Genomic DNA, 15,134 nt, shown 5'->3' with positions numbered 1-15,134 from the left:
ATGCGGTCACAAAGGTGTTTCCGTTTACTCTTCTCAAAGGGTGTTAGCCTGCTTCCAAGTTGATTTGTCTATGGATGGGGTGATTATAAGGTGGAAAGAAATATGTTGTCAGTGACGCTGAAGTATGAAGTGGCACAGAACAAGTATGCTTGTTGCACAAAACCAGAAAGAGCACAGACTTCACTTATTAAACCTGGTGGTCAGAGTGTGACTACCTAGCATCATGACCAAGGGTCAGTTGAAATTTTCTCAACCAAAGAAAATTATAATGGTTAAGGATAGAGTGATCATGTTAGACGGTAACAAGTGGGGGAATAAAGAGAGGCTGTCTCCCCAGTGGGCTGGGGGTGCATGAAGAGGTGATTGTGGTGAGAGGTGATGGATCTCAGGTCAATCCCAATGAAATGTCTTACAGTATGAGAAGCTTCAGGACATCTCATGAGAGGAGGCCACTCATAAAGCTTCAGGACTAGGGGCCAGATGTACAACCTTTCTATTTTGCGAGTCATAAATTTCATTGTTTTTCGACTGGCAATTTCCGATTGGCAAAATGGAATGTACAACAGGGTCTCAGACACTGTTTGCGATTCCCAATGGGGTTGCAAATGACCTGCCTGTCACAAAGGGTCCCTTGGGGACCCTTTTTGTTTGCGAGTGGCTTACCACCTTTTGAAGTAGGTGGTAAACTGCAAGTGTTTTGCGACTGCAGTTGCGGTCACAAAACATTCAAACATAGAAGTGCGACTTGCTATTAGGAAGGGACAGCCTTGGCACTCCCCTTCCTAACAGCCAGTTGCAACCATTTTTTGCGAGTCAGTATTAGGTTACGGACTCGCAAAATAGGGTTTGTACATTGCACAGACCTATTTTGCGGTCACAAACGGGCCAATTTCCCATTTGCGATCACAAAAACCGGTCGTACGTCTGGCCCTATGTGTAACCCCTTTGCATTTTCATAAACATTGAAATATGCATTGTAAGTTTTTCTAACAATGTTTTTCTGTTTTAAATTGTGTTTTGTTTTGCCTTGTTTCATTTTTGTTTGTGGGATAAGAAGAGAGATGTGTAAGGTTGATATTCCATAATGTATTCCTAATGTGATGTAGGGAATGTTATGGTTTGATTCAGACCGGCAGTTGGAACTGTGCCTCACTTTTCCTGGAATAAATATAATTAGAAACTCTTACTTCGGGGGCCCGCAGTGAGTTCCCCATACACAGCCTCCAGATGTAAAGTGGATTCTATTAACTCCTCCATGGCCATGGTGGCTGGATCTGCTAAGGACCCACCTCCTGTGCCTCCTGGCTCCCTCCTTTGTCTTGCCAGTGTTGCTGTTGCACTAGAGCGCAGGTTGTAACAAAGCTTATTAATTGCATCTATGAGTTTCAACAACGGCAGCAATTCTCCCTGGAATTGTCAGCCAGATATTCCTTTTGCTTGCCCCTGGCACACTTAATGAGGTTTTGTTTCTTGAGTCATCACGGTGAGCTACACATCCTTCCACAAGCATTTCTAGTTCATTTTCACTCTTTTTTTCTTGCACCGTTCTCCCTTCTGCTTACCATGATAAAACCGAAATGTGTGGCTCTCCGGCTCCTCTATAGTGTGCTCTCCTTGTTGTTCTGATCAGGTGGTGTATTGCTTGCTTTCTGGTTATAATGTCATTAATCACTGCCAGAGTGACATTAACAATGTGCAGCTTTGTTCCATTCAAAAATAATGAACCATTTTTTTTACAAATCAGCCTAATAACACATTGATTGCTGTTTGGTACTGGTACCCCTTGGTACACTAGAATTTGCTATTCACAATTAGTGTTTTGGGAATTATTTGTAATTCTGAATTACAAAATTATGACATTTGGCCCTATGATCTCTCCTTTACTGGCCACATTGAATATGTGCTAATGTTATTACCCAACTGGCTATTTTCAGAGCAATGTAATGCTCATTTCAGGCATGTAACGTAGGCCCCTGCATCCACTGTGGTGCGTGGGAGGGCAACCTTTCAGGGGCCCCTGAACAATTTGGAGGGCCCATTCCCCCATAGGAAAATGAATATCTGTGAGATATGGGCTATTCTGTGGCCCCGCTTCGCATTCTGCAGGGGGAAGGGCCATCATTTTACATTACGTCACTGCCACATAAGGCTGCACATTTCACAATACTTCACCTAACATATTCAGAAATACACTAACACCTTAGAGTCCTGGAATATCACATGGGTGGGAAGATTGTGTGCCAATATTCATTTTTTTCAGTATTTCATGAGAGGTAGCTTCTTGAATCTTGTGGTTTCAGGTTTGCTATTCTGAGAACTTGCAAGGACAAGCGATGGGAAGTGATGTCAGAAATAACACTTTAGCTTCCGTAATGGTAGAATGACTCATGAAAGTAGAACAACGAACTACCCCTCGTACGTTTGACTTTAATAGGTTGTATCCTACTTAATGGAGAATGTTCGTAATTATAATAAACTTTGGAATTAAGTTTAGCCTACAAAATGACAATTTTCCACAAAATATGTCTCTTACATTCTTGCTTTCATTAATGCCAGATGGTGACCCTGGTTTAGACTGAAAAGCCATGGCACCATACCGAGATTGGCTAATGTGGTGGTTCTATATTATGCCCCTTGACAAGAATACTGCTAAGTTCAAGATTATTCTATTGCAGGCTTAGGATATGATATTATGTGAAATAGTTGTCAGTCAAATGCAGAGGATGATACAGATAGCTGAGACTGTTGGTTAAAGGACTCAATGGGGCCTGTTGTAAATGTAAATGTATTTATATAGCGCAAATCACCGACCCGGTATCTAAGCGCTTGCTTAGGGAACCCGTCCTGGTATAACCCCGGCAGGGTATCCACAAGGTGAAAGCCAGGCATCCCGCCACGAGGGGCCGTTGTGGAGATTAACCATCCCGCCGCGAGGGGCCGTTGTGGAGATTAAGCAAGCTATTGCCCAGAGTGCGAAACCCATGAATCGAGTAGGTACCGGAGCAAGAATTGTCGAGTCCGTGGACATTTTAGGACTCAAGACCCCGCCAAGCTGGGAATTGAACCCTGGTCCCAGGCTGACCTCTGCTTCCAGGTCTGCCTCCTCTAACCAGTGAGCCACACTTCTCCACTTGTTCTCCACTGTTCACAGAGGCATTACATAAATGTAGTCCGCAAAGAAACAATCTGGCCGTTGGTCATGGACAGTATAAATAACTTTATTGAAATTACACCAGGGTGGTGGCACTCTGTTACTCCAACTCTATAAGCAAGTATTAGTTATTTGCTCAGTTTGAGACTTCAGGAAGGGCCGTACTATTGTCTCAAAGAAAATCCTAACTTCTATTGGTCCTTTCCATTATGGACAAGATGAGGAAGCCTTTTCAAAGGTAGTCTCAATGCGGAGGAAATGACATTCTGACCAAACTCATTGTGTCCTACTTTGCCACACAATGTGCTAAACAATCGACCACACCTGGTATCAAATAACATAGTTTTGTATGTAATTGATACCAACTTGATGTGTATTGAGAATAGAACTGATCAGTGCTAGCGATTCATTGTTATCTAATGTCTCTTTGTATTTAATATTCGTGATTATTCATACAAAATCATGCAAAATACCATCATTTATTTAACAAATGTGAACAATATTCCAGAGATTCTTTCATTATACAATTTTATCACACAACTCATCCACGGAATATTAATTATACTAAAAACACATAAAATCACCAATCCAAGCATAACAACAGGGAAACTCAAATTAATACATCCGGTGAAGAGAAAATTCAAATACTCATGTTGTCTCTTGTTTGGCATTGTAGGGGATGCATTATAAATAGGACATAATGTGATTGTTAGCACCATGGTTCACCCTTAACAGGGTGCACTGGGAGCACACAGGGACACTGCATACCATTATTGACAATGCGCTTCCTCAGGGAAGCCACAAGCTTGCCCATGCCCCAGGGGCAGCCCAGTAGTGAATGGAGAAGTAACTGAAGCCACTCCTTCTTATTTCATAATGCAGCGGGATCCAACCAGCACTTCCAAGTGTGGGACAAAGTTATCCTGCAGATAGCTTCAGTGAGTGACTGCATCTCCCTGGAGTGCGATATTTTCAGGGTCATTGGGACCTCCAGCCTGTCCTTTCAGGGGTTGTCAGGGTGGAAGGTGGAGGTGCACTGACTGTGCCCCAAATCTTTGTGGTGCACAGTCCATGCATCTCCTGATGATCTCCTTGACTCTGAGCCCATCCACAATGCAGAAGCAAAGTGTTTCCCTCAGTTGGTCGAGATAAATGTTTGATTTGTGGCAAAGGCTTCCCTCATTTGCCTGGGTCAAGGCCGCAAGCAAATGTGGGCACACCCCATCAGGATAGCACCTGGCCTACACATGTGTGGATGTTATCCGCATTATGTCAATATCAAATGTTCTTGTTAAGCGCACATATCACCGGGTGGTCTCATGGCGCTGGACAGCAACATCAGCAGAAGGACAACAGCAAAGGACAGTGAAAGCCAGCTTCCTGGTAAAAGAGCCAGGCTTTTAGTTCTCTTTGGAGGCATCTATGATCAACTATGGATGGGAGGTGTGATGGAAGCTTATTCCAGAGATTAGGGGCCAAATAGGAGAATGATCGGCCACCATTATAGGAGGGACCACACATGGGTCTGTGGACTCTTGTGTAATTCACAAGTGCACTGGGGGGCACAAAAAGTGTACGCAGACACCCATTTCAACCCCAGGGAACTTCATGTAATACGGGCCCCAGTTGTCCAAATTAATATCACAAATCTCTACTTCTTACAGCTGTTTGCTGGTTTTAACAGGGAAAACGTATGACAGAATTGCTGCCCTTGATAGGCGGACGTTCTCTCATACATTGACTGACATCCCAGTGGCACATGGGCTGTTGGTCAAAGGTTTCCACTGACAAAGCCAGTGGATGCTCTGCTTTCAGAAACATTGTACTTTCCCTGATTAATCAGCATGAGACCTGCACATTTGTTGGACAGAGCATCTGATGCTCTTTGGTAGATGTACCACATGTGCCAAACTCCAAAAGAGGCCCTCAGCATAGGTTCCTCCATTCATTGACCTGATTACAAATGGTCATACAGCATGCAGAGACGCCATTTAGACTCATCCATAAACATAAAGGGGCATCTTCAGTGATGTTCTGATGGGACTTTCATGATAAGAAGAAAGAAATAGGAGTATCTTGGTACACTTACCTGCACTTCACAGCAGAGGTGGTGGTGTTAAAGGTTGGTCCTTTAATGGTGAAGTCTGTGCCCCCCAATAGGGTCCCTGAGTAAGGGGAGATCTCCACACAGAAATTGCTGTAATCATGACAGCAGGTCCCTAGGCCTTTGCAGGTCACAAGGCAGGAACAGTTTGTAAGCTGAAGTCCACAGAGGCTAGAGCAGGATTCGGGTGCACCTAAAATACAGTAGCACAATTCTATTAGTCATTTTCTTCATTAATAATAGATATCCTAAACAAGTACTTGTTATTTCTTTGGCTTCTAAGTTAGCCCTCATTAATGCTCAGTTTTCAACATCTTTCTTTCCATATAGCTTCTTTGTCTTTGAGTTTTTAAATGAGCTAATAAGGGCTTGTATAGACCTTCTGATCCAACAGACCAATGTCCTTCTTCCTGCTTCTCCCTTTTTAATTGATTACATTCTACCTTCAGAGGGAGGAAGGTTCTGTAACAATATAGACATTCTGTTTCTGGGCTATACCAGTTGTTAAAGGCATCTGCCTAGAGGGAAGGGGCCATTTAACAACTTGCATTGCTCTCATTGGGTTATAATGTTATATTAGAACATTGGAATGTTGGGAGCTCTATTGAAAACAATGGAGTGCTCTGGGCTTATAATGGCTGGTATAAGCCTGGAGCTCCGACATTCAAATGTTTCTTTGTTCACAGCTCTGGCTGTAAACAAAGGCTTCAAGGAACCTGAGGGGATTCCAATCCCCTCATGCTCCCATAAGGCTTTGTTCTTTTTTGTTAGAACATTCTACCCTCTAGTGGCAGACTGTTCTAATAGCCTTATAGCCCTTCGTAGCTGGGCTATACCGGCTATTAAAGTCCCTCTCCCTTGTTAAAGGCCCTCGCCTTCGGCTCGGGCCTTTAACGCTGGAGAGGGCCTTTAATAGCCGGTATAGCCCTCTACGGGGGTTATAAGGCTATAATAATGGTATAGTGCCCATATTTGCCCAAGGCTCCTATTTGTGCTTTTGTTAAATGTATAACAGCAGTATGTGGGGTTTTTTTGCAGGATTGCTCTGCATGCTTTTTACCAAGGCGATCTTCCCTACCCATTCTAAGTTTTGTAAGTTGTAATAAAGAACACATATGGTTTCCCATTTACCACATGGTAAAACCTCAAGTTTTCTCTTTTTCCAAATTACAAAACTCTGAATAAGGACCTGTTTTCGTTCCCTCAAATTTCTACGGGTATTCTCTATCGCAATTGGGGCTGTGAATAATATGGGCCTACACTGAACTCAGAATGTCAAATTTGACATAAATACTGTTTGCGATTAATTTGGCATTGTCCTTGAAGCGCTTATTATTTTTTATGACATTAACTACTCCTCACAGAATGTTACCCACTTCTCCTTATTGACTTAGCTTGAAACAATAAAAATATTTAACTCTGGTCTCTGTAATTTTTCATCACATTTCCATGGTATTTAGTGCTTTTTTGTCTAAGCCTGTGACAGTGCATGTGCTGCATGCATTCCAGCCTGCAAAACTTGATGTTTACAATAAAAGGGTTGGAGTCCACCCATTGCTTGCTATTCATTGGCTCCAATGTCACTCTTTTTTGCTGACTCCTAATTGGCCAGCTCACGGCAAGTGTCACTTCCTTTCTTTGCTGTGAAGAATCGACCACGCACAAATTGATCGAACTTAATTAGTGCCTGTCTGCTGCTAGCCCTACGATTGAGGCACTATTTCTTCTTCCCTCTCTTACCAACCCCTTGTGCATGGTGCTTCTTATCCCCCCCAGCCACCCCTTCTCCATGTTGCTGCCCCCATCTGGTGCTCCCTGCCAGCCCCCTGCACCTCCCTTGTTTTGCTTTCCGCATATCCTCCCTCTTCTTGCTGTTCATTATTGCTGCTCCCTCCCTCTTCCCTGCACCTTCTTCTTGTTGCTGTTCTCCCTTTCCATTGCAGCTGCTGCCGCCTCCTCCCCTGCACCTCCCTTGTGTGGCTTCCCTCCCTATGTCCATTGTTGCTGCTCTCTCTCATCTCCCACGCACCTCTCTCGTGTGCTTTGCCCCCCTACTTGTGCTTTCTTTAACATATTGCACAGCTGCAAGGGCTGCCCGTGCAACATGACTTAAAATTTTAAAAAAACCTTTATGGCACAAGCCAACTCTGGCCAAAGAGCGTTTTTTCTTGACTTTAAGCCATGTTGCACAGCTTCGCCAATGCTTGCTTCATATTATGCATATCAGTTATTATTGTTTTATACACCTCTGAGAACAAGTCTTAAGATCCCTGCAAACTTCTCAACGATACGCTAACAATACGTTTGACAGCCTTTCGTTTGACTTTGTGGCAAGGGTTTTGTGGTGCTTTGGAATAGCAGTTTTTAAAGGCCAGTGGACACTCTGGACCTCAGTAAGCCAGACCAATTTCTTACAGTAGATGTTCTATTATTTACACAGCAACTCTGAGATTTGGTCTAATTAGCACCGAGTCTTCCAGACCAATTATATTTAATACTAAGGTTTAGTTACTTGACCTTCACTTGTTGATAACATGAGTCATAGATCTGCCATCATTACCATTCCAGAATCTATTTCTAAAACAGCATTTGTTACCTGGTCTGTTTTCTTTGTCAATGTTGACATGAATATGGAGGCAGCAGGTGAAGGAATACTTTATCAAGAAGGTATCCTGCATATGAAATGTTGGTCCCAATCCAATGAGGGTCAAAGTACTGTAAACATCCCCAATCCCACCTCAATTACATAGGTAATACAGAAGCACGTAGAAGACACAACAATTCTGATTATGCTCCAAAGTGAAGTGTGCAGCCACCCTCTATAGATGGACTCCTCACCTCATGAAGGAGACAGTGAGTTGATGAATAGCATTTACGAGAGGACAATTGTGCAAGAAATCATTTGTGGAAGACATTGCTCAAAAGATAGGGTCTTTCAATAAGTAACAAACAGGAGCATATCCCATCCCTCAAGCATGACAAATAGTCAAATCATTAACTTTGGGAGGACATCACATCATCGCACATGCCAATTGCCAGTCAAGAGGCACAGGAAATGTCAAAGACTTCCTCTCCAGGGATGTGCAAAGACTTATAGTCAAAGCGATGGTCATATTGAGTTGTCACTATGAGGAAGGATTACTCGTAGTCCTTCTAAAGATTCGATGTGCTCCTCTCAAAGGTGTTATCCACTCTACCGCTTGGCTCATATCGGCCACCAAACAACGTAATCACATCTTGCCAATCAGGTGTCCTAAATTGGGCACCCATTGTGGTCCAGAGCACCCACGAGACTGCCATCCTCATTTAATAGCTACTATTCTACCACCCTCCATCACCCGCATACTTGCCAAGGGAAACTGATCATCTCTGAAGGGAAAAGATCATTAAGCGATATGTCCATCTCTTACCCGAGTAAAGTTCTACAACAAATTGTCCATTTGCTGCCAATAGGATTTGGAATTTTCTTCCAACCCACACTTAGGCTGTGGGGTTTTAGGTTTAAACCTATAATAACTGATAAAACCCCACTGAAAGAAAAATAGCCCTCACCGGTGAAAACATATAAACACTGAAAAAACACCTGCACAACCACAAACTAAATGCCATTCAAAGAAAGGAAAAAGAAAGTGAAAGAGTCATTTTGTTCTTACTGAAGGGGTCAATAAAGTGTAACTTTGTTATACAAGCTAGCAGTAAGAAAGACTGGATAACATTATTCTGCTTGAGTTTTGTTCTTTAGGGATGCCACTAGAATATTGTTTCTTCTTCCTTTTACTTTTTTCAGTTTTATGGCCTTTGGTCTAAAGATGCAAGGTTTAGTTTCACGTTTTAGGTTTAGTTTAATTATTTTATAAACTGTAGAGAATCAGGACATATCAAACTCACATTTGATATTTTGGCTGCATTTGATTTTTTCACTGATCGGTAAAATGGCTAGTTTCATAAAAATCTTTCCTAATATGTTTCACATTTACCCACAAAGAATGGGTAAAAATCCTTAATACATAAGACCATAGTTTCTAGTGGGTCAGTATTGATAGTAGGTGAATTGCCAACACCTCAGGCTTTAAACGTTAAATGCAAGGTATAGTGACAAATATATATATCACCAAACATCTGGGATAGTGGTGAAAACATGACACCAGACTTTTGGAAAACATGGAATGCAGTGTCACTTGTTATGCTCTGCAAAAAAGGTTATTTCCAAGTTCAACAAAGATTGGAGAGATAGTGATTGTATTTGTAGTGATTCAGCTACGTATATAAAAAATTTGTGTGATGACCTGTCAAATTGATACCCAAGCTGAAGTGATTCCCTGTAGGAGATCCTTGCCACTTGTTAGATGGTATGCTGAAAACATCTTTACAATCTTCTGAGTTAATGAGGGATGCTATTGACTTTTTAGTCCATTCTGGTGCACTGTTTTCTTATGCCCAGGAACTAAAATGCAAATATTTATCATTTTGTGCTTTATGTGGCATCAAAGAAAGAGTCATCCCAACTGTGTCCCTTAGCTGACAGTTCTCAGCCCAAGGGGCTATGAATGCTGAGAGGGCCTTTTCACAGAAGTTTACATGGGAAGGAAAGCACGAGCGCACATGACCAAAGACTCACTGAAGTATTGAATGGTGTACTAAAATAAGATTAATTTGCAAAAATCTCTTTGGACCTCATATACACTATACGTACACTGTCTATATACCATGTTCTTTCAGTGCAGAAAGCAAGCAATGATAAAAGCAAAACGTTCCAAAACGTTCCATAAACACAGGAAAAACACTTTTTCTTTTGTTTTAAGTGGCGTGAAAATGTGTAACCACTGATAACAACTGTTTTTTAAGATATTGAAAGCACTGAAAAAACCCCACCAGATTTTACCAAAAATAGAAACTGAAAACAGGACAGGACTCTAATAGCGTCCTTTCTAAACGTATTCAAAGTTTTTTTTTAAAGTTTACATACTACCGTTGATTTTGGTACAAACTGAGCCACTATCCAATATACTCCACTACAACTTTTCTTTCGTATTGATTTCCCTAACTAATATTCTGCAAACGAGAAGTGAGAATTAAACCCAGCCCTCCTCGATACTAGAAACCACATAGCTCCATTCTACGTACCATCTGCTGTACGTATGTTCACTGTATGCACTATTCTTTGTGCTTAACATTAATTATGCTAGCTCTGCAAAGGTTTAAGATCATACTATGCAAAACTATTTATATAAAATAAGCAATAACCACAAAGTCAACACTTTGCAGAAGAATATATCATATGGCAATGAAGATTATCACATTAGCCTAGGTATTTAAGGGAACACAATCGCCTGAAAGAAATGGGAAGCAGTGTTTACATCGCATGCAGTACAATGCATACTATTATAACGCAGTTGTTACAACAACCGCGTTGTTACAACACAAGTTGCTTCTATGACTTGCCATAGGGGGCACTCTAAACTAAGGAATAGTACAATTTACTATTCTTACACCTTCCTAATTGTTGCGCACACTGGAGTTGGAATATTAAATTATACTATTCCTAAATCCAGCGCGCCCCCTACAGCAAGTCCTAGAAACGACTTGCGATTTAATGGTAGGAGTTGTAACAACGCAGTTGTTGTAACAACCGCATTGCAATCGCATGCGTTATACCGCATGCAACGTAACATCGCATATTCAAAAGAAACATATATTGAAACTGCCAACAGCTAAAAGGCTGTTTGCAGTTCCTTGCATGGGGCAGACATGACAACATGCCACCCTATCAAACAAATGTATAATGAAGGATATATTGAGCCCAATAAACACATGCTTATACACAAACTGACATCACAATCATACCCATTAACAATCCATCCAGAAAATCAAGAGGATTACCAGAGAGCAGCACAAAAAAGGTATAGCAGCAATGTTCTTCTAGAAATTAGGTGAATCCCATATTGACAATCATCACTTCTGGGGCATCAAATTGCGACTCTAAACAAATCTTCACAACAGTTAGTTGTTTCAGCAATTCATGTGGTTTATAGGATATTCACTCCAACAACTGTGTGGCAGTCAAGCAGATTATTAAGATACACTAGAAACAGCCATATGTAGACTGTTTAATTTGTGTCCTAGCAGCACAGTGTGTGAGTGGGCTCACATTAGATGCTCGCAGCCCACACATAGTCTATGCTCAGCCCATTCATAATGTGCACTAAAAATACAGGAGAAAAAACAAGCTATCCTTTGGTCTGCCTAATAATGAACACCAATCACAAGCATCCACCGAACTGCTCAATGCAGAATCTAACATACACAAGAGAGTCTAGTTGTCAACTCAAAACCAACAAACCAGAGATACGTCAGTAGTAGAAATTATACACAACTATTTATTGAAAACATTTATGAAGGTTAAAAACAGGAATCACAAGGAATCAAAGCACATATATTTCATGTATAGCCCCACTCTTTTTAACGTATACCTAAAACCACTAGCAGAGATAGTACAGCCATATGGTGTGACTATAATCACATACGCAGACGATACCCAGCTGGTGGTAGCCCTGGAACACGCAAAGGAAAACCCCATTGACCTTAAATCTTGCCTGGAACAAGTAGCCACTTGGATGGAACAATCGTTCCTCAGACTCAATGGAGACAAAACAGAGCTAATGATCCTGGGAAACAAGGCCGAAACGCACACAAATATAAACTGGCCCAGTCGCCTCAGCCCCAACCCCCAGTCTAAAGAGAAGATCAAAAGCCTGGGAATCTGGCTAGACAGGGAACTCAAACTCAGCCATCAGGCAGTCACAGCAGCAGCCACCTGCTTTGGCATCCTAAAACAAATCAGAAATATTCTTGCACTTCTCCCGGACACTGTACGTAGAACCTTAGTACAATCTCTGATTCTACCCCGGCTAGACTACTGCAATTCACTCTACCTTGGGACCCCGAAAACCACGATCAGGAAATAACAAATAGTTTAAAATGCAGCAGCCAGACTACTCCACAATATCCCAAGCAGACAATCAGCGAAACCAGCACTAATTGCTTTGCACTGGTTACCCATTGCAGATCGCATCAAATTCAAAGACTAGGCATTGCTCACAAAACGCATTGGAATACAGGCCCAAGAATACACAATACCCTCCTCACCTTCCACCGCCCCTCACGTCATCTGAGATCCGCCATCCTCTTCCAATCTAAGATACCGAAAACAAAGAGAGCAAGAGCCAGCGGACATATGTTCTCCTATAACGCAGCTATACTTTGGAACTCTCTCCCGACCAATCTCAGATCCAACCCCAACCACCTTACGTTCAGGAAACAACTAAAAACATGTCTATTCCAGAACAGTGTCTAGATCCCCTATGTCCTGTCTTGTCTATCGCATGATATTGCTGGGATGCCTGAGGGTAGCCATGCGCTCAATAAGAATTAATTAATAATAATAATAATAATAATAATAATAATATATATAATAAAGTACAAATGTTTTAGCAGCATGTGGCAAGAAAACTTGCCACCAAGTACAAAGTCAACAAATCAAACAAACAGCATAACAAAGATGAGAGTAAAACAAGGCAATGCACTTTGTCATCAGGAAAGTCACATCTGTCTGTATAAAACTTTAGGACTGGAACCTGATATATTGATCCTTGTTGAATATCTATGGTACCATCCACCAACACAGATTGTTTATCAAGGCATCGATCCGTTTCGATGGTGTTGTCCTGATTAAATCATCTTTATCAAGACTATGATTAAACTCTCGAATCATATACATGAAAGTTATTCATTGCAGTACACCTGTATGTTAAAAAAACATACATATATCAAAAAATTCCATAAGCAATTATTATAAAAACACGCAATCATAAAAACAGATCTAGTGCAGAAAGCCTCAAGTAAAGTAAAGACCCATATTATTACAAACATATATTAAGTAAGACCAGGATCCCATCTGGTAAAGAGAGTTCTACTATTAACATATATTGCCTCACTAGTTGAGCAAACAGTTATAGACTCCCCTGTCATACTCGTATAGTGTGCACTCTTAGCCCACTCATACTCTGTGCTCAGCCCATAGTGTGCACTCATAGACCACTCACACTATAGGCTCAGCACACTCATGGTGTGCACTCATAGACCACTCATACTCTGTGCTCAGCCCACTCATGGTGTGCACTCATAGACCACTCATACTCTGTGCTCAGCACACTCATGGTGTGCACTCATAGACCACTCACACTCTATGCTCAGCTCCCTCATAATGTGTACTCAGAGACCACTCATACTCTGTGCTCAGCACATTCATGTGTACTCATAGACCACTCATTCTCTGTGCTCAGCACACTAATGATGTGCACTCATAGAACACTCACTCTCTATGCTCATCCTACTCCTAGTGGGCACTCTTAGTGCGCTCATACTCTGTGCTCAACCCACTCATAGGGTGCACTCTAAGATCTCTCACACTCTATGCTCAGCCAAGTCATGGTGTGCACTCATAGATCACTCATACTCTGTGCTCAACCCACTCATAGTGTGCACTCATAGACCACTGACACTCTATGCTCATACTACTCATAGTGTGCACTCATAGACCACTCACACTCTATGCTCAGCCCGCTCATAATATGTACTCATAGACCACTCATATTCTGTGCTAAACACACTCATAGTGTGCACTCATAGACCACTCATACTCTATGCTCAGCCCGCTCATAATGTGTACTCATAGACCACTCATACTCTGTGCTCAGAACACTCATAGTGTGCACTCATAGACCACTCATACACTATGCTCAGCCCGCTCATAATGTGTACTCATAGACCACTCATACTCTGTGCTCAGCACACTCATAGTGTGCACTCATAGACCACTCATACTCTGTGCTCAGCCCACTCATAGTGTGCACTCTTAGCCCACTCATCCACTATTCTCAGTCCACTCATAGTGTGCCATCTTAGCCCACCCATACTCTGTGCTTGGCTCACTCGTAGTGTGCATTCATAGACCACTCATACTCTGTGCTCAGCCCACTCATGGTGTGCACTCATATACCACTCATACTCTGTGCTCAGCACACTCATGGTGTGCACTCATAGACAACTCATACTCTATGCTCAGCCCACTCATAATGTGTACTCATAGACCACTCATACTCTGTGCTCAGCACACTCATAGTGTGCACTTAGACCACTCATACTCTATTCTCAGCCCGCTCATAATGTGTACTCATAGACCATTCATGTTCTGTGCTCAGCACACTCATAGTGTACACTCATAGACCACTCACTATCTGTGCTCATCCTACTCCTAGTGTGCACTCTTAGTGCACTCATACTCTGTGCTTAGCCCACTCATAGGGTGCACTCTAAGATCACTCACACTCTATGCTCAGCCCACTCATGGTGTGCACTCATAGACCACTCATACTCTGTGCTCAGCCCACTCATAGTGTGCACTCATAGACCACTCATACTCTGTGCTCAGCCAACTCATAATGTGCACTCATAGACCACTCATACTCTGTGCTCAGCCAACTCATAGTGTGCACTCATAGACCACTCATACTCTGTGCTCAGCCCACTAATAATGTGTACTCTTAGACCACTCATACTCTGTGCTCAGCCAACTCATTGTGTGCACTCTTAGACCCGCTCATACTCTATGCTATTTGTCAATTCTTTCAGTATACTCTTAGCTCACTCATACTCTACACTCTCTGCCCCCATACATATAATCCCCTCTAATACAGTTGGCTTGCTCATAATGTATTGAAGTTCACATGCTTACTGTCCGAAAATAAGCAATAGCGAACCTCCTTCTTCAGCTACTTTTTCTAAGGGTTATTTTTCACTCACCTTCTACAAATCCGGCCA

The 15,134-nt window shown here is 42.1% G+C and overlaps 1 protein-coding gene across 1 annotated transcript in view; it reads right to left on the bottom strand.

Moving 5' to 3' along the window:
- Nucleotides 1-15,134, bottom strand: part of SUSD2 (sushi domain containing 2) — a 1,032,760-nt gene that overhangs the window by 843,113 nt on the left and 174,513 nt on the right. Inside the window, exon 2 of the mRNA XM_086943298.1 lies at nt 5,241-5,448. Coding sequence (XP_086799424.1) covers nt 5,241-5,448 — 208 coding nt within the window. The remainder of the gene's footprint in view (nt 1-5,240; nt 5,449-15,134) is intronic.

This window comes from Lissotriton vulgaris, chromosome 11 (assembly GCF_964263255.1).
Source record: "Lissotriton vulgaris chromosome 11, aLisVul1.2, whole genome shotgun sequence".
NCBI lineage: Eukaryota > Metazoa > Chordata > Amphibia > Caudata > Salamandridae > Lissotriton > Lissotriton vulgaris.
This window is presented reverse-complemented; position numbering and strand designations above follow the sequence as displayed.